The 19,298-nt window shown below is 39.7% G+C and overlaps 1 protein-coding gene across 7 annotated transcripts in view; it reads left to right on the forward strand.

Moving 5' to 3' along the window:
* Positions 1-19,298, forward strand: part of SMC6 (structural maintenance of chromosomes 6) — an 84,204-nt gene that overhangs the window by 24,437 nt on the left and 40,469 nt on the right. For all 7 annotated transcript variants that reach the window (XR_006289353.1, XR_005224564.2, XM_043542235.1 and 4 more), the window contains 7 exons: positions 599-777; positions 4,539-4,740; positions 4,915-5,029; positions 10,243-10,403; positions 12,619-12,754; positions 15,668-15,748; positions 18,527-18,697. Coding sequence is in view for 5 of the 7 variants with exons in the window: in XM_043542235.1 (XP_043398170.1) it covers positions 599-777; positions 4,539-4,740; positions 4,915-5,029; positions 10,243-10,403; positions 12,619-12,754; positions 15,668-15,748; positions 18,527-18,697 (1,045 nt within the window). In the remaining 2 variants the exon portion in view is untranslated. The remainder of the gene's footprint in view (positions 1-598; positions 778-4,538; positions 4,741-4,914; positions 5,030-10,242; positions 10,404-12,618; positions 12,755-15,667; positions 15,749-18,526; positions 18,698-19,298) is intronic.

Genomic DNA, 19,298 nt, shown 5'->3' on the forward strand with positions numbered 1-19,298 from the left:
ATTTGTTTGTGCAGACTATTTATGAAATGTTGATGATATCCATAAGATAAATGGTAGAACCATATTTATAAATTGCATTTATCAAGCCTCTTCTGGTAAGCTCACATGTACAATGGAACACATGTTCATATTCTAGCTTACACTTTCTTGAGCTCACTTAATATTATGTTACCATCTCTACCTTCACATTTCGGTTCTGAGCCCATGTATACCTAACATTGAGTTAGTGAAATTCCTTTCTGTAGTCACACTTCTGATATTACTACTATGTACCTTTTGAAGTTATCTTGGAAATCTTTCTTTCTGTTTTTATTATTGACACTCTTGCTTGTGTTGTATTGTTGCTCTGTTCATGTCACCTTGGTATAAATTAAAATGTTTTTCAAATCAGTGTACTCTAGAGCAATGAGGATAGTTCAGCATACTCTTCATTTTGAAGCCTAAATCCTTCTTCCAATTGTAACAAGCTTTGTTACAGCAACAAGAAAGTCTGACTGCTAAATTTGACAGCTGATAAAATTTTGTCAAAAGTTGTTATATTAATTAAAGTAAATGTAAATTTGTTACAAAATGTTTCAGTAGCCTTTCCTTTTCTCAGGCGAGAAGAACTTGATGTGAAACAAGCATTGGATTCCAAGCAAAGACAGCTGAAGGAGCTGACAGACAGTAAAACAAATAGATTGAAAAGATTTGGACAACATGTGCCAGTCCTTCTTGAAGCAATTGAAGATGCCTATAGAAAAGGACATTTTAAACACAAACCTATTGGACCTCTAGGTAAGATAGCCCTTGCATAAAGGAACGTAAAAAGTTTGCCTGTATAGAGTCCCACTGTACACTTGGTCATGTGAACACGGAGCCTTTTTGAAAAGTATTTCACTTAAGGGGCATGATGTCCAATTCTCTTAAGGTCTGCATTTCCTAGACCAAATATATAAATACCCGAGCCCACTAACTGTCCCTCAGTTTCGCTCTTTTTCAATCTACTGGAGCAGTCACAGAACCATCCTCTACCAAGCAGGTTAGTTGAATGCAAATCGTTTTAAATAGTTTGAATAGGTCTGTGCGTAGACTCAGTCTTAATCTAATTGTAATTTTCATGTAGTTTCATTGTTGAGTTGAATTCTTGCTGTCTTTGGGTCACCCCAGGCCTTGCTGAAGATAGCAGTTATGTTTAGGAAAATGGAGTTTAGGAAATGATCTTGTTCTCCTCTATTCTGTGTATAGGTTTTTATACCATGCTCATCACTATGATATAATCTGAGCACCTTGCGGTAGTGCATTTAGCATGCGTTTCTTTGCTTACATCCTCTCTCCAGAGGGAGAAGCATGTACAGTGGAGTGTTTTGTTTTTGTAATGTCTTGTTTTTTTATTTTAACATAAATATAGCTGTTACTATGTCTTGTTAGAAAAGACAAGGTCAAAGAAATGTGGTTTCCACTTGGAGCAGAAAGTGGTGAGGTTTGTGATGGTCCTTAGTTCCTGAAGGAGTTCATTCCACCATCTCAGACAGCACCTGGAAGAAGTTCTGTCTCCTTCACAGACAAACTTTTCTCTTATTGTTAAGAGTTACATTGTGCCAGAGAAGCAAAGTTTGTCGACCATGGTCTTCATCCTGGAGCTTTTAGATGATCTCTTAGGTATCCTGGCTCCAGGTCATGGAGTGCTTTGAAGAGAAGGATTGAGACCTTGAACTTGATTTGAAATTCTATGGTAAGCCAGTGTAGAGAGCAGAGGACATGTTTGATATGTTTGTGGTAGCTTGTGTTGCTGCATTATTAACTAGTTGGAGTTTAAGTGGTGAAGGCTCCATGCCCAGGTATATTGCGTAGCTGTAATCCAGCTGAAAGGTGATGAAAGCATGAATAATGTTTGTCCTCCAGAACGGGACAGTTTCCTAGCCAAGAAGGTATGGTAGAAAGTATTATTTACAGATGCTGCTATGTGAGAGTTCTGTGTCAGCAAGGAATTCAAGAGTACTCCTACACTATAGACGGTATTGACCAATTGTGGGGGTGTGTCTTTAACTGACATCTGACATAGACTGCAGCATAGTTGCAAGCTCTTCAGAATACTTCTCTTTTTACTTCTCTGATTGTCCAGCGGCCCCACTGATGGTTTAGCATTCCTGCTTCTGATTTTTTTTTTTTATTTTTAATTGCTATTAGTTTTCATGTCTTTTGCTTGTTGCTCTTCAAATTATTTTCTGGCCTGCCTAATTATACTTGAAGTCTAGCAAATCAAGTGTAAATGTTCCTTTCTGTTTTCCTCAGTAGGATTTGACTTCCAATTTTTGTCTCTTACTGCTTCTTTTACTCTGTTTAACCATAGTGTATTTTTTGGTCCTCTTGTTGTTTTTTCTTTTATTTGAAGTATACGTATAGTTTGAGTCTCTATTACGGTGTTTTTAAAAAGTCTTCATGCAGCTTGCAGGCACTTCACTCTTTTGAGTGTCTGTTTTCATTTCTGTTTAGCTTCCTTGTTTTTGTGTAGTTACCCTTTCTGAAGTTAAATACCACTGTGATGAGTTTCTTTAGTAGTTTCCCCATTATAAGAATGTTCAATTTCATTACATTATGGTTGCTATTGCCAAGCGATTCGGTTGTATTCACCTCTTGGACCACATCATTTACTGTTACCCGGGGTTCTTTCAACCCAAAGCTCTTGGTAACTTTTACTCTGTGCGAGGTGGTGTCAGGAAATAAATCAGGGGAGACATGGCTGTCGGACCAATAGATGGCTGGCACAAACAGGACAACACGAGTACTTTCACTTAAAGCTGAACTTTACTTAGTCTCAAGCACTTATACACAGCTCCACAACAGGTTAGTAAAACACCCCCCAACCCTTGATAATTACCAAAGCTGAGCGTGGCTCTCGAGTGGCACAGCGGCAGCCCGTCTGCCAGTGGGGAACACAAGATGCATCCAGAGGGGGAGTCCAGTCCTGAAGAGTCCCACTACCTCAAATTTTCCCCCTTATTTATACGTTGAAGTTAGTAATAGATTGACATGTCCCTTAAAGAAAACTTGTTAAGCAAGCAGTTCCAATGGTCAAGCAAGAAGCTCCTTCTGATTATTGATTAACCGGGTGTGGGTTTTTCCAGAGTTTGCAGCCTTGAGGCCCCAATAGACATTCCTGGGGCACATCCTGCTCTTCTAAAATGCATGTATCAGCAACTTCAACACAATTCTTATCAGGAAGGACACGGGATCAAGCTGCCCTTTCTGTGGCACCCAAAAGCCCCTCCCCTCCTTCCTTGGTCAAGCTGAGTTTGCTACATGGCCACTTTACAGCCTGCTGACTTGGCTGCTTTTAGCAATAAGCCATAGTGGTTTCAGGCGCATTAGTGGTTTTCTGACATCTTCCCGTACATTACAGCTAAATCAGGAGTTCCCTCTGCCCTTCTGGGTTTCAGGACTAGTTGCTCCCTGGAAGCAGTCATTAATGGTGTATAGAAATTTTATCTCTGTATCCCTTCCTGAGGTGTCATGTACCCCAGTCAGTATGGATAGTTGAAGCCCTCATTGAATTTATAGGCACTATAGTTCACCCATCTTAGTATTTAGACTTCAAGCATGTTTGTAGAAGCAAGCAGAAAATTTTTTGTCAGTATTTAGTTATCTGCCTCCATGTGATGTAATTGAATGGGACTGTTTCTCTTCAGTTTCTTCCTGTACTTCATATCCTATTAAAGAGGAGAGGTTAGAAGTTGATAGAGTATCCCTTTTAATAAACCTTCCCCTAAGGGATGTGTTTGTTCAAACCATGGGCTCTTCTGCACCTATCAGCCTTCTCCAGCCTTAAATTAAAAATTCTTCTAAGAACTTTTTAATTTTACATGCCAGCACCTTTTTGGTGCAGGTGGAGCCCATCCTTCCTGTATAAGCTCCTCCTTTCCTAAAAGGTTCCCCAGTTACTAATAAACCAAAATCCCTCCTCCGAACGCCATAATCTTTTCTACACATTGAGAAAAGGAGTACTTGTGGCACCTTAGAGACTAACAAATCTATCTGAGCATAAGCTTTCGTGAGCTACAGCTCACAAAGCTTATGCTCAAATAAATTTGTTAGTCTCTAAGGTGCCTCAAGTACTCCTTTTTCTTTTTGCGGATACAGACTAACATGGCTGCTACTCTGAAACCTGTCATTCTACACATTGAGACCTTTTAGTTCTGCTCGTCTGGCCCTGCTCATGGAACTGGAAGCATTTCAGAGAATGCTACCATGGAGATTCATAGATTTAGCCATGAACTACTTCCAGAGATTTCAGGGGAAAGGACCCACCCATTGTGAGGGTCTGCTTCTCAAAGTGTTTGTGAGAAGAGAAATTTGCATGTAAGAGAACAAATTATCTATTTGTATTTACATTATTGCTTAGAAAACCTAACCTGAGCTTAAAAAAATTAAATATATGTTCTCAAACGTTTTTTTTAAAACTAAAACAAAGAATAATGTAGTTACATTTTAATTGCACTTACATATTAAAATATATTTGATACTGTGCCTCTGAAGTCTTGACTTTTGTCTATATTTAGGTGCTTTCATTAGTCTCAAAGATGTTGAACTTACTTTGGCTGTTGAAACTTGTTTAAAAAGCCTACTGCAGGCATTTTGTTGTGATAATCATCATGATGAGAGAACACTTCAGACACTGATGTCAAAGTTTTATCCATCTGGATATCGGCCCCAAATAATTGTCAGTAGGTTTCGAAATGAAGTTTATGATGTCAGACCTAGGTGAGTTCCAAGTTTTGAATAAAATTGCTGCTTCAGAATCTTGATCCAAATGGCTTAATAGTAACTCCAATATATAATGCATTTTCTAATGTACGGTCAGGTGAATTTTTAAAGCGGTTTGCACTGTTTAAATATGTACATTTTAGTTTTGTTTCTTTTCTTCTTTTCTCATAGGGCCGTTCACCATCCAGAATTCCCATCAGTCCTTACAGCTTTAGAAATAGATAATGCAGTTGTTGCTAATTGTTTGATTGACATGAGGGGTATAGAAACAATCCTGCTAATTAAGGTAGGACATAACTGCCGTATTTGTTTTTGCTATAAGTTTTAAAATGAATTTATATGCTAATGAGGCTTTTTGTAATTAAAAAAAGGCAACCTGATTGCTTCTTGCTGCCCAAGATACCTATAGAAATAAGGCATTCTTCTTTGAATGGTTGCAGATGTGTATTCCACTCAGTACACACAAGTGCACAGAGCCAGTGCACTGAAGCTGGAGAACTTTTCCTAGCAGTATCCATAGGGGTGGTGCTTCTGCACTCTGGCCCTAAGACCTTTCCATGGCTATTTAAGTGCAGTGCAGCCCCAATCGTGCTTACATCCTTCATTCTAGAGTCAGAGCTTCCCATGTTGTTTTTTCCTCATTGGTTTTCGACATCAGTTATTTGTAAATAATTAGTAGTTAGTTAGTTAGCTTTCATTTGTGTTAGTGTTATATAGTGCTATGCCCTCGCCAGGGTTTGAGAACTGTCCTTCATGTGAGATGGATATTCCCAATAACGACCCCCATATTTGCTGTTAGTTGTGCTGAGGAGAGGGGCATATTAGAGAGGTTCTTCATTAGCCACTCCTTTAAAAATAAGACTCAAGTGGTCCAAGACTTGTGCTTAAAACAGCACCTCTCTTAATAGGATCAAAGGGAGTCCTGGATAACCCCCATCCAAGAATATTAATGGAACTGGCGCATGAAACTGCAAGCCCAATTGCAAAGATTTTTAATGAATCCATCAACTTTGGGGTCATACCCTATGACTGGAGAAATGTGGATATCCTACTTTAAGAAAAGGGGAAAAAAGAGTGATCCAGGAAACTACAGACCCCTTAATTTGACCTAAATTGTGTGCAAGGTCTTAGAACAAATTTTGAAAGAGTAATTAGTTAAGGACATAGGGGTAAAAGGTAATTAGGATAAAATACAACACTATTTTATCAAAGGTAGATCGTGCTCGATCAGTGGTTCCCAAACTAGGAGTGTCGCTTGTTCAGGGAAAGCCCCTGGTGGATCGGGACAGTTTGTTTACTTGCCGCGTCTGCGGGTTCGGCCGATTTGCGGCTCCCACTGGCCGCGGTTCATCGCTCCAGGACAATGGGGCTGCGGGAAGGGCGGCCAGCACGTCCCTCGGCCTGCGCTGCTTCCCGCAGCCCCCACTGGCCGAGAACGGCGAACCGCGACCAGTGGGAGCTGCGATCGGCTGAACCTGCGGACGCAGCAGGTAAACAAACCGGCCCGGCCCGCCCGGGGCTTTCCCTGAACAAACAGCGCCCCTAGTTTGGGAACCACCGTGCTAGGTCAACTTAATCTTTCTTTGAGAAGCTAACTGATTTTCTAGACAAAGGAAATGCACTAGATCTAATCTATTTGGATTTTAGGAAAGCATTCATTACAATTCCACATGGTAAATTATTAGTTAAATTGGAGAAGATGTAGATTACTATGAGAATTGAAAGGTGGGTAAGGAACTGGTTAAATGGGGGACTACAGCGGGTCATAGTGAAAGGTGTATTGTCAGGCAGATGGAAGGTTACTAATGGAGTTCCCCATGGATGGTTCTTGGGACCAGTCTTATTTAAAAGTTTCGTTCATGACATTGGCACAAAAAATGGGAGTATGCTAATAAAATTTGTGGATAACCTAGAGTTTGCGTGGTATGGCCAATACAGAAGAGGCCTGGAATATCTCACAAGAAAATTTGGATGAACTTTGTAATTGGAGTAATAGAAATGGGATGAAATGTAACTGCAATTTGCAAGGTTAATGGCTTACTTAAAAGAATTTTTGCTATAAGATGGGGACTTAGCAGTTGTAAGTGAGAGGACGAGAAAGATCTGCGTGCATTGGTCGATCGCAGGATGACTGAGCTGCCAATGTCATGCAGCTGTGAAAAAGGCTAGCACGATCCTAGGGTGCATCTGACGAGGTATTTCCAGTAAAAATAGGGAAGTGATGTTTTCCGTTGTAGAAGACACTGGTGAGATCACATCTGGAATACTGTGTTCAAAAAAGATGTATTCAAACTGGAACAAATGCAGAGAAGGGCTAGTAGGATGATTAGAGGAATGGAGAACCTGTCTTGTGAGAGGAGACTTAAGGAGCTTGGCTTGTTTAGCCTAATAAAATGAAGGCTTTAGGGAGATATGATTGCTCTCTCTAAATATATCAGAGGGATAAACATCCCGGAGAGATAGGAGTTAAGGGCCAATGTTGGCACAAGAACAAATGGATATGAACTGGCCAAAACATTTAGGCTTGAAATTAGACAAAGGTTTCTAACTGTTAGAGGACTGCAGTTCTAGAACAGCCTTCTAAGGGCAATAGTATAGGCAGAAAAGCTAACTGGCTTCAAGAGTGAGCATGCTAAGTTTTATGGAGGGGATATATGATGAGGTTGCCTACAGTGATGTATGGCCCATTTGTGACCGCATTTAACAAATGCCTCCAATGGCTGGAGATGGGACACTAGTGGGGAGGGGTATGAGTTACTACAGAGAATTCTTTCCCAGGTGGTTCTCACCCACATGGTCAAGGTCTAACTGATTACCATTTTTGGGGTCGAGAAGGAATTTGCCCCAGGTCATATTGGTGAGACCCTAGAGGTTTTTTGCCTTCTCCTGCTGCGTGGGGTATGGGTCACTTGCTGGTTTGAACTAGAGTAAATCATGTATTCTCTGTAATGTGAAGTTCTTAAATCAAAACTTCAGTAACTCAGCAAGAGGCTATGGGACTATTATAGGAGTGGAGGGTTGAGGTTCTCTGGCCTGCAATGGTGCAGGAAGTCCGACTATATAATTCAGATGGTCCCTTCTGCCCTTAAAGTCTGTATCTAATATTAAGGACACACCAGAGAACCATCTACAGTTGGAAATTTAACCTGTTACTGATAGTAGTTGATGACAGCAAGTCCGCCTGAACCAGAGCTGAAAACTGTTTAACTGCCTTTGTCTGTTGGTCAAAGCTATTTTCAGCACCCTCAGAAAGCCGTGTTTCAAAAAGCTTTTCTTTAAATGAGTTAAATAATGTTGTTCCGATTTTGCTAGCAGTTAAAATAGTTCTTGTCACTGGTTCAAAGCAGGGTGGATTTGATTTAAATGAAATTGATTTAAATCATGATTTAAATCACTACTCAGGAAGACTCTATTTAATCATGGATTTCTACATAAAAGTGCATTCTTGTTGGTTGTTATAACCTTAATACATATTCTTCACAACTCAGAGATATGAGACCCAAACTGTGTCTCTTTTACGGCCTGCTGCCATTATAGGTTTTCCCTTCTAGTGAGAATGGTATGATAGATCTCAAATCAATGAAGGCTACACTGAGAGAGACCTCAAGACTTCTGGAATATGCTGCTCAGACAGTTTCACTTTTGTTTCTACTGCTTGTCCCTCCAGTCTCACATTTATCTCCAGAACTTCTTCTCCTTGTCCAGATCTATTCCGCTCCCGACAATCTTCTGTTCATTGAATTTTTTGAAACTTTGCACTTTTAGAGAGAGGTAAGGGATTGACTCTGTGTACACAAATTTGCAGCGGGACAATAGGGTTGAGGTCTGTTATTTCTCACCTCTATATTTTATTTATTTAGTTAGTTATTTATTTAAAAACATTTTTGCTGTTAACAAGCATGTTCTCTGGAGACACAAATCCACAGTTTGAGAACTGCAAAACTAAACATCTCTGATGGTATCTTCTAGACTTAGCACTGAGTCCCATTGGGTAGCTAGAAAGATTAACCTAAATAATCTATACAGAAGCCTTTGGAACCCCATAAGATTGGATCCCTAATCCATGAACTATTGGAACTCTTTTACAAAACTTTTCTTAAATATTACATGAATTTATTGTCTCATACTATAGAATTAGAATTTATAATCCCTATTCCATGATGAGATATCTTTGAGCTATAATGTATCTTAATTAAAACGATCTTTAGATTGTTTTTTCCTCAAAAAGCATTTTATCCAAAAAATCCGATTTAAATAAAATCCGATTTTTTATTTATTTTTTTTTAAAAATCGTTGATTTTTATCCACCATGGTTCAGAGAGACCCGTTGCTGGCAGTTGTTGTCTGTTTCCTAATGTAGACTAAGCTTTGAAAAGCAGTAATATGAGACCTCCTCTCCTGCCCAACCCCTCCCCCCCACCCCCCCGAAGTTCTGGTTCTCAGCAAAATAGATATAAGTTTACAATGTAATGGGGGGGGGGGGGAACTAATGGGATTAGCTCTGTCCGGACTGCACTTAACATACTGCTCCCTGTTCAGGGCATCTTAATATCTGAAAGATATAGAAAATTGCAGGGAATGTGGAGAGGAGCAAGAAAACGGATTACAGGGCGGGAAATAATCGCTTATGAGGAAAGAAACTAGTATTACAAGTATTTGATTAATTTATTTCTTCTGATAAGTATTGCTTGGGTAAGTAAAAGGACACAGTCCTCTAAGGGTTTGTCTGCATTTAAAATGGTGTAATGCTTCAGTGAAGTTACTGCCTGCACTGAGGGGTTCTCCCATTGATGTAGGTAATCCATCTCCCCGAGAGGCGAATTCTTCCATCGACCTAGCACTGTCTACAGTGTGGGTTAGGTCGGCATAACAACATCTCTCAGGGGTGTGGATTATTTACATCCCTGAGAGACGTAGTTACGTTGATTATAAGTCCTCAACGTAGCCCTAAGAGAAACTGGATGCCAAGCATACTGGGCTTGGCCTAAACAAAGCTGCATCAGTTTTACTGAAGATGTGATTTTTAAGGTGTTTTGATTAAACCAGTGCAACTTTCTGTATGTAGACAATCATTTAGTTGTGGAGTATTTTTCCAAAGGAAGCAGGGAAAAGGTCATTTAATTGAGAGATTTAAAATGCAGTTGTACAAAGAACACTGCCAGATGAATTCAGTAGATGATCTAAGGGTGTATTCCATCTTGAATATCAGTATTTTTGTCATCTTAAGACCCTTTAGTAGACTCATTGGTCCAGGTAACTCTTAAGTGGGTTGTTTTTTTTTTTTTATTCCAAGTGTAAGGGGCTTAAACTTCTCTTAAATTTCAAATCAATTCTTAAATCTTAAACTCAGTTTTATTACTGTTCTGAAAGCAAGAAATACCACGCCTGAGGTTGATAGAAGTCAGTGAGAGCATTGGGTGCTCTAAGGATCAGAAACATAGCATTTCAAATTGCTAGCCATTGTGAGTACTTTTTATGAGAAAATACATTGTTTTCCAGAGTAACCCAGAGGCTCGTGCGGTAATGCAGAGAAAGAGGCCTCCAAAAAACTGTAGAGAAGCTTTTACTGCGGAGGGTGATCAAGTGTTTGAGAGACGTTATTATTCATCTGATAATACCAGGCCAAAATTCCTAAGTAAAGACGTGGAAGCAGAAATAAGGTTAGTGTCATGTATTGCTGAAGTGTAAAGTATTCTCTCTCAAGGTGTTAGAAGTAACATCTTTTGCTCTTTGTCCTTCTACTCCTGTTTGAGGGGCTCAGGCGTGTTTTATAGCACAAAATCTAAAAAAACCCCTCCCCTCTGCATTGTAGAAAAAGGTACCTCTCTCTTCAATTAACCTTTCTTTTCCTGTAGACTTAACTCCATGACAGTACCTGCATCACACTTCTTTCTTGTGAAGTTTTTTTTTCCTCATCCAGACTTATTAAAATCAAGTATATATTTTCCAGAAGTACCTTTTGTAATAGATGCACATTCTTGAGTTCCTTCTTATTTGTTTTGATCTTGTGGCATGTGGATGTGGCCCAGAGACATGGGATTTGCAGAGGCAACGTACTCTGAAAACTCCAGTTACCTTCCTTTCACTTTTGTAGCCTTGGTCAAAGAGAGAGCCTGAAATGAAAGGTCTCTAAAAGTACTCTGAAAATGGAATAGTGCTTTGGTTGAGAGTAAGATAACTTAGTTTTTCTATTCTAAATTAGCCTCACGCCAAATGCCCTTTGTTAAGACTAGTAGATCTTTTGTTAGGGCATGTCTGACTTAATTTTGTAGCACAATCTAATTTACGTCCGCATACAGCCACTGCAGTAATTACATTGCTTGTGCATGTTTACACTTTGTTCCGTGTGTCAGTGGTGTGCATCTTCACCAGGAGCACTTGTATCAATTATACTGTCAGTTTGGGGCATTGTGGGATGACTTTTGAAAGCCAATACGTCTGTGTAAGCAGTGCAGCACTGTGTCAACTTAACTACCTCAACGTTGACTCTGTGCCTCTCATGGAGGTGGAGTTAAGTCGGCATAGCAGGGCAGGTACTTCGATGGGAGCAAAATTTTAGTGTAAACACTTATCTTGTTAGATCAGTGTAAGGTGCCTTGTGTTGACCTAACTCTGTAGTGTAGACCAGGCCGCAGTTCCAAGCATTTGGCATACCTACGTGCCGCTATATGTAGTCATCTTGATTATTCTGGTTACTTTTTCAAAACAGCAAGCTTTAAAAGAAAACCAGCATTTACTCTTGAGAGATTTCAGAGGTGGTGGTGGTAACTTCTTTGACCAACTCCAATTAGTACCATTAAAATACTTTATTTTGGGGACTGATCTATAATGCAGATGAAGTGAGAAAATAGGGCACTGTTGAATTAAAAATGTATTGAAAAGAAATTTTCCTTAACTATTAACACCTAAGATGTTTTTTTTAAATTCGGTGAGTTCTAATAACTTTTTGCTATTTAGGGTATGGTTTAGTATTTATATTTTTCTCCATTTAGATTATTGAAATAAACCAGTCAGCTTCTCTTATGTTCATAGCCAGTTTCTAGTCCACTTACGTTTTTCAAGTTTTTAGTTGTTACCAAAATGCTACAATATTTCTGTTGCAAATTTTGTGAGGGGAGGGAAGTGGGGGTTGGTTTGTTTTTTTTTTAGTCTCTTGTATTATAAACATATTTTTATTAATTCTTATACTATAAAATATTATTAAACCTTATATTGGGATCCTGCTTAATCTGTTGTTCCTTTTTAAACACTAAAGCCTATATTGAATTATGCATGTTTTACTGCAAAAAGTGTTTTTTACTATGGTCAGCTGAGATGTTGCCACTGCCATTTCCAGTTATGAAAGCTGTATATGAGTATTTTGTCCACTATATATGAAGGTTAACTAGCGTGTCTGTTTTGCTTTTTAATTTACTGCTCACTAACAGTGCCATATTAACAGTCCTGAGGACTGAAATCCTTCTTAAAAAGAACAAGTGTGGGAGGTGGTAGGCCAAGTTTCTCCATACTGACTTAGTTACTTTGCTCCAACCAAAGTTCTATCTGGTCTTAAAGTATACTAGCATTTTTAGAACTAATAACACAGTTTAGTTCAGGTACTTGGCCTTTCTGCTAAGGCTGCCGATAAGGGCTCTTAATGAGGTGGTGGTTTATTTGACATGAATGCAGTACCCACTAGGGACTGAACGGAGACTACTAAATAGCTATCGGATGATAACCAATTATGAACTAGTGAGCTAATGATAAAGCGCTCAATCTCCCTATCAGTCATTAGAGCCTGTGTCAGAATTCTTGTTTTATAGCCATGGTTCAGTCCATTTGGTAGAATTTGTAGTTGGAGAGCATATAATCTTATGATAAATTGTATATGTTAAGTCACTTGCAGAAAGAAATTGAAAACAAAATGGCACAGTTGTCAACAACTCAACATCGTTTACGTTCCATTGAAAATGAGACGAGAGAGAATGAAGATTATCTTAATCATCGTCGTAGACAACAAAAAGAATTACAGGTACAAATATGTAATAGACTGCTAAAGTCAAAAATGCATCTGTTTTAGCTTATTGTATTAGTCTTTTTTTAAACAGTACACTTTTAAACAAGTGATTTTCGCATATATTTATTTTCGTGGCTTTGCTTTTGTTTAAAAATGTGCAGAGTCTCGGGCTCTAGTGTCATTGAGCGTCCTTGCATTATGCAACTAGATTTATGCTAGCATGTTTCCCTTGTTGTTCTATGAATGCTCACTACAGCATATTTTTTATTGATTTTTTTTCCCTTTCTATGTAAAATATTATTAAAAATTAGGGTTTTTGCTTTCCTTGGGAGACCAATATAATAAATACACCTCTACCCCAATATAATGCTGTCCTCGGGAGCCAAAAAATCTTACTGTGTTATAGTGAAACCGCCTTATATTGAACTTGCTTTGATCCACCAGAGCGCGCAGCCCCGCCGCCCCCCTCCCCATCCAGGAACGCTGCTTAACCATGTTATATCCAAATTCATGTTATATCAGGTTGCGTTATATCAGGGTAGAGGTGTACTGCTTTCTAGGATGTGTATTCCTGATCTTCAGTCTAATTTCTTTTTCTTAATTTTGTCCTATTAATCCTTGTTTATGCTTTGTTCAAACATAATTAAGTTCTCTTCCTGTTTAGCATTTGCATCCTTCAGCTGTTTGTGTATTAATTTTGTGACACTTCCCAGGGGTATCCAGGGTTGTGAGGCACCTCGCTAACACCTATTTTTAATGTGAGGAAGCCTTGTCTGTATCTTCCTCAGGTCAACTCCTTGACTCTCCAAGCCACAGGCCACACAAGCTCGCAGGCTCTGCTGTCCCTTATGCAACTAGCTGTAGGCATACTCCAAACCCCAAATCCTCCGAGCAGTCCCCTGCAATGTTAAGCCCCTTATCCATTGGACATTCACAGAATTACCAGACACACTGTTCCCAAAGGAACAGTACACCACAGCTTAACACAGAGCTGTGTAACAGACAATACTTAGATTCATTCATAGAGAAAATCAAGTGTAAATTTAGTTAATGAAGACTATAGATTCGAATGATAACAAACAGAAATACAGTATACCCCCGATTATTCGAATAGCATAGATTCTGATAATCGGGAGTTTGGATAATCAGCAGGGCAGGAGCCATTCATCCATTCAGCAGTAGGGTGGCCTTCCCCACACCCGTCTTCCTCGCAGTCCTGTCTGGGGCGGGGGCTCTGCTCTGCCCCCACTTACTCAATCCCCTGACTGTGGGGCTGCAAAGGTCTCCCTGCAGGGCTGGTGACACCCGAGGGAGGCTGCAGTCCTGGTGAAGAAGAACAGAGACCCCCGCCAGAACTCTACTCTGCCCCACCAGGACCACAGCCATCTTGCACCTTGCAACCTCCAGAGGGGAGTCACCAGCCCTGTGGCAGTACAGGGAGCCCTTTGAAGCTCTATTATTATGGTCCTGTTGCTTGCTTACTCCCATGACAGTAGACTTGCTGGACCCATTCAGCAGCAGGGTGGCCTTCCCTGCTGCTGGGGACTTGTTGTCCTTCTCTCATTTCTGGCCAGGGTGCTCTGCTTTATTACCTGAACCTCCACATTATCTGAATCCCTTCCTTGTCCCCCAGCAGGATAAATGATACATGCTGCGGAGGGCATGTATTTCGTGCTGGGGGACAAGGAAGGAATTCACATAATGTGGAGGTTCAGATAATAGGGTTTTGGATAAATGTAAATATATTGTATTGGAAACAAAGGGTTACAAATAAAATAAAATTGTACCACACATACTAGTGTCTAAACTCAGCTAATAAAATGCCCTCTTGTCTTATAAAGTACTGCTTGCCCAAAGACTGTCTCACAGCATTCTTCAACCAGGATGACTGAGATCTACCTTACATGAGACCAAGCCTGCTGGTAGCCTGTCTTCCCCCCAGATGAAGGATGCCAGGGCATCTTTATGCACCGCTAGATATTGTAAGACCAGTCCTTTGTTCTTTACCTTTCGAACAGACACCCCACCTCCCACTGTTCCTGTTAAGTTTCCTCCTGAAGTCGCTACGGTCTCAGCATTGGTGTTTAATTTTTTATGCTAGTAGACTTCTGTTGTAAAAGACACAACAGAAAGCTAGGGAGATAATGGTCTTCCACCTCCTGTCTGGGAATCAGTCTCAGGGCATGTGACTGCTACAAGGCCTGAAGAACATAATTTCTTTGTCTATATCTATCTATATCTGAATATTTATAGATATTATTTGCATGTACGTTTCGCAGAGATTATGATGACCAGTGTGATAAAGGCTTTCAGCAGAAACCTTGAGAGACACTTTGGTAAACTAGAGTGTAAACACCTCGTCAGGGGATCTCTGTAGCCCTTACGACCTCCTGTGCCCTCTGCCAATTGGCATCAAAATGGTCCTTGTTCGCAGATATCTTTCCTTCCCTACACATTCCCTTAGTTATTGCTTAATCGAGTTTTGCATATTTAATTACTTTTACCTTTCCTTATAAATCTCTTTCCAATCAGTCATTTTTCTTGTTCTCAGAATGCCTCTTTATAGTAGTAGGCTAGGTTCTACAGTTCACTTATATTGGCCAATGATGCTCAAATTATCAGGTAAACGATCGCCTAGTGTCCTATTATGGAAGTATGTGCACTGAAGTGCATATAAACAGTTGTACAGTATCGGCACATGGACCAAAATTTAACTACTGCAGAAAAATATTTTTGATGTTTTTTTTATGTAATATAGGAAAGTTTTACTCTCCATTATTTTGAGAAAAAAGTAATTAATGAAAATGTAACTTTTAAAAATCACTTCTCTTTGGAGTGCCTGCACTTCTGGATCAAAATGTCCTTGTTCTGGTATGATTTTGTGTTACCTGTTTAACTTTCTAAGAAAAAAACTGTTTCTTTTTTCAGATGAAAATAAGAAGAATAAACATAGAAATAGCAGATCTTGAGAACGTAGAAGAACACCAATCAGTAGACATCTCTACATTAGTAAGAATGATTACTGTATTCTTTCTCACCTTCATGTATTTATTCTATTTTTTTAAATACTAGTAATGAGAACTTTTTTGGCTAAAGCATGCCTTGATCTGACGGCAGCCAATCTTGATCTGAAGACAACAAGACTATTGTTCCAATAGTTAATCACCCTCACTTAAAAAGTAATAAATACAAAAAATTGTGCCTTACTTCCAGATTGAATTTGTCAGGTTCAGCTTCCAGCCATTGGTTCTTGTTACTCCTTTCTGTCCTAGATTGAAAAGCCTTTTAGTACCTGATATTTTCTTGTTATGGTTCTTGTCACTCCTTTCTGTGCTAGATTTAAAAGCCCTTTAGTACCCAGTATTTTCTTTGCACTGTAATCAAGTCACCTCTCAATCATATTCCTGATAAACTAAAAAGATTGAGTTCTTTAAGCCTCACACTATAAGGCAGTTTCTCTCATTCTCCAATCATCTTTGTGGCTCTTTTTTGTGTGCTCTCCAATTTTTCAATATCTTTCTTAAAATTGATACTTTGAGATCATTGATGACAGTGTTGGAGACAGATTTAGAATCTCCTGTGCATAGGGCAAATGAAGCAACCCGTTTTTTCCAGTGCTGTCTGTCCAGACCAAGATGTTTGACTCCACCTTAAGTCATCTCCATAATGGCAGCATCCTTTTAAATTGTACTGTGATGGCATCGGGCCTAGTACCAATCTCTGCAGAGCCCCACTAGAAACACCCCTGTTTAATGATGACTCCCTATTGACAATTGGTTTTGAGATCTGCCAGCCAGTCCTTAATCCATTTATCATGTAGTTTATAATTTTTGTGTGGTATTAAGTCAAATGCCTTGCATAAGTCTAAGTATATGACATCTACCCAGTTATCTTTATCAACTAAACTTTAGATCTCATTAAGGTTTGTTTAACCAGACCTATTTTCAGTAAAACCATGTTGACTAGCATTAATCATATTCTTATCCTTTAATTCTTTATTAATTGAATCCGTATAAGCTTTTCCATTGTTTTGCCTGGGACTGAGGTCAGTCTAACCTGCCTGTAGTTAACTGAGTTATCCTACTTGCCCTTTTTCAGTATTGGCAAAACATTGGCATTCTTCCAGTCTTCTTGAATTTCCTTGGTATTCTATTAGAATATTTATTAAAATTTATTATTGAAAGTGAACATCAACGGGCCAGAAATCTCCTCAGCCAACGGTTTTGAGCACTGTTGGGTGCAAGTTCTTTGAGCCTGTTTTAAGTTATTTTTATCCCTAGTAGATATTCTTGTTAGCTAATGTACTGGAAAGAAGCTTAATCATCCTCATGTGATACAAGTACATCATTCTGCTTCTTTCCAGTACAGCACTGAAATATTTAATGAATACTTCTCCCTTTTCCGCATTGTTGTTAACAATTTTACCGTCTCCATCTAGTATTGTGCCTATAGTATTGCTGTAATTTCTTTTGCTATTAATACACCTAAACTCCTTATTGTTTCAACAGCTGCAAGTCATGATATTTTCCCTGATAATTTTAACTTCCCTTATCAATTTTCTAATTTGTGTTGATTGCCATCATGGCTTTTTGGCCATCTAATAAACTCTTCTGCAAGAACTGTCAGTTCACATTCATGTTTTTTTCTCCTAATCAGTGTCTCAACTTTTCTCAGCTTTGAGAAACTAGCTCTTTTTGAAGCTGTGTGTTTGTGTGTGTTGATATGACTGGTTGGGAACTGTCCTCTGTTTGCTCATATTGAATGTAATCAGTTCATGATCACTAAGGCTAAGATTTTTTTAGTAAAAGTCCGGGACAGGTCACGGATGAAAAAGAAAAATTCATGGAAGCTGTGACCTGTCAGTGACTTTTACCAAATATGTCCAGGACAGAATGGGGATCTGCGGATCCCCACACTACCTCAACGGGGGCAGCTTGGTGGGGGCTAGGAGCCACTTGCAGTAGCTGGGGGCTGTGGGGTACCCCTGCTGCCTGAAGCTGTGGGGTTCCCCGCTGCCAGTGGGGGCTGGGAGCTGTGGGGTGCCCTGTCTCCTGTGTCAGCCAGGAACTGCGGAGTACCCCCTACTACCCACCGCTCCGGGGATCTGCGGCAGCCGGGAGCTCAGGGGTTCCCTCACCGCCGGCTGGGAGCTCGGGTTTTCCTCCGCTGCTTGCGGCGGCAGGGAACACCCCGCAGCTCCCAGCCCCGGGGGCGGCAGAGGACCCACCGGTGAAGTCACGGAGATCACTGGAAGTCACAGTTTCTGTGACTTCCGCGATCTCTGTGACTAAATCGTAGCCTTAATGATCACTAGTTCCTAGGCGATAATCAGTGTTGAGTGATTAATGCATCTGTATGCAGAAAATGATGTTCAAAATAGTTATTTTATGTTGGGTGTAATACTTTCTGTCTTAAGACTATATAATCTAGGACTTTTGAGACTCTGATATTTCGCCACTCACTGTATGAGACCTCCGCATATGTCTCCTAAATCAAAGTCCCTTGTAGCACAATTTTTCTTTCCACACCTTACAGACAAGTGCCTGAGGAGTAACTCATTCAGTTCTCTGGGTTGATTTGGTGGTCTGTAACAGCCCCCTGCAGTATCCCCCCTCCTGGGCTTGTTAGTTAGCCCGTTGATCCATAGGCATTCTTATTAGAGAATTGAATATTCTGTTGCGTGTAATCTCACAGCCATAAAAGTGAGTCTGAAATGAATATCTTGTACAACAACCAAGGGTGGTGTTTTTTCTCTTAATTTTCAAACCTATGTTTATATGCTAACAGGAAGATGAAGCTCAAGAAAACAAGCACAAGATGGAATCCGTTAAGCGGGATATGGAACAGCAAAGGGGAAAAATGGAGGAACTGAAAAATATTCTACGAGTGGCTGAACATAAACTTGAAGAAATTAAAGAAAAACTTCACCAAGTAGAAGAAATAGCCAGTCCAGTCAAGGTAGAAACCGTACAAATATACAGCTTTTAAAAACATATTTGATTTTCATTTGTTGGCAAACGTCGTACTAATCTTTAAAGAGGGCAACAGAGGATCTGGGGAATTATTCAAGTCAGCCTGACTTTGATATCTGGAAAGATACTGGAACAAACTATTAAACAATCAGTTTGAAAGCACCTAGAGAATAATAGGATGATAGGAAATAGCCAGTATGTCAAGAATAAATCATGCCAAACCAACTTAATTTCCTTCTTTGACAGGTTACTGGCCTAGTTGATGCAGGGGGAGCTGTAGACATGATGTATCTTGATTAGAGTAAGGCCTTTTGATACAGTCCTACATGTCATTCTCATAAGCAAACTAGGGAAATGTGAATCTAGATTAAGTTGCTATAAGGGCAATGCACATCTGGTTGACAGATCATACTCTCAATAATTATCAATGATTTGCTGTCAAACTGGGAGAATGTATTTAGTGGGCTCCACCAGGGGTCAGTCCTGGATCCAGTACTATTCAGTATTTTCATTAATGACTTGGATAATGGAATAGAGAGTATGCCCATAAAATTTGCAGGTGACACCAAGCTGGGAGGGTTTGCAAG

The sequence above is a fragment of the Chelonia mydas genome, chromosome 3, assembly GCF_015237465.2.
Source record: "Chelonia mydas isolate rCheMyd1 chromosome 3, rCheMyd1.pri.v2, whole genome shotgun sequence".
Lineage (NCBI taxonomy): Eukaryota > Metazoa > Chordata > Testudines > Cheloniidae > Chelonia > Chelonia mydas.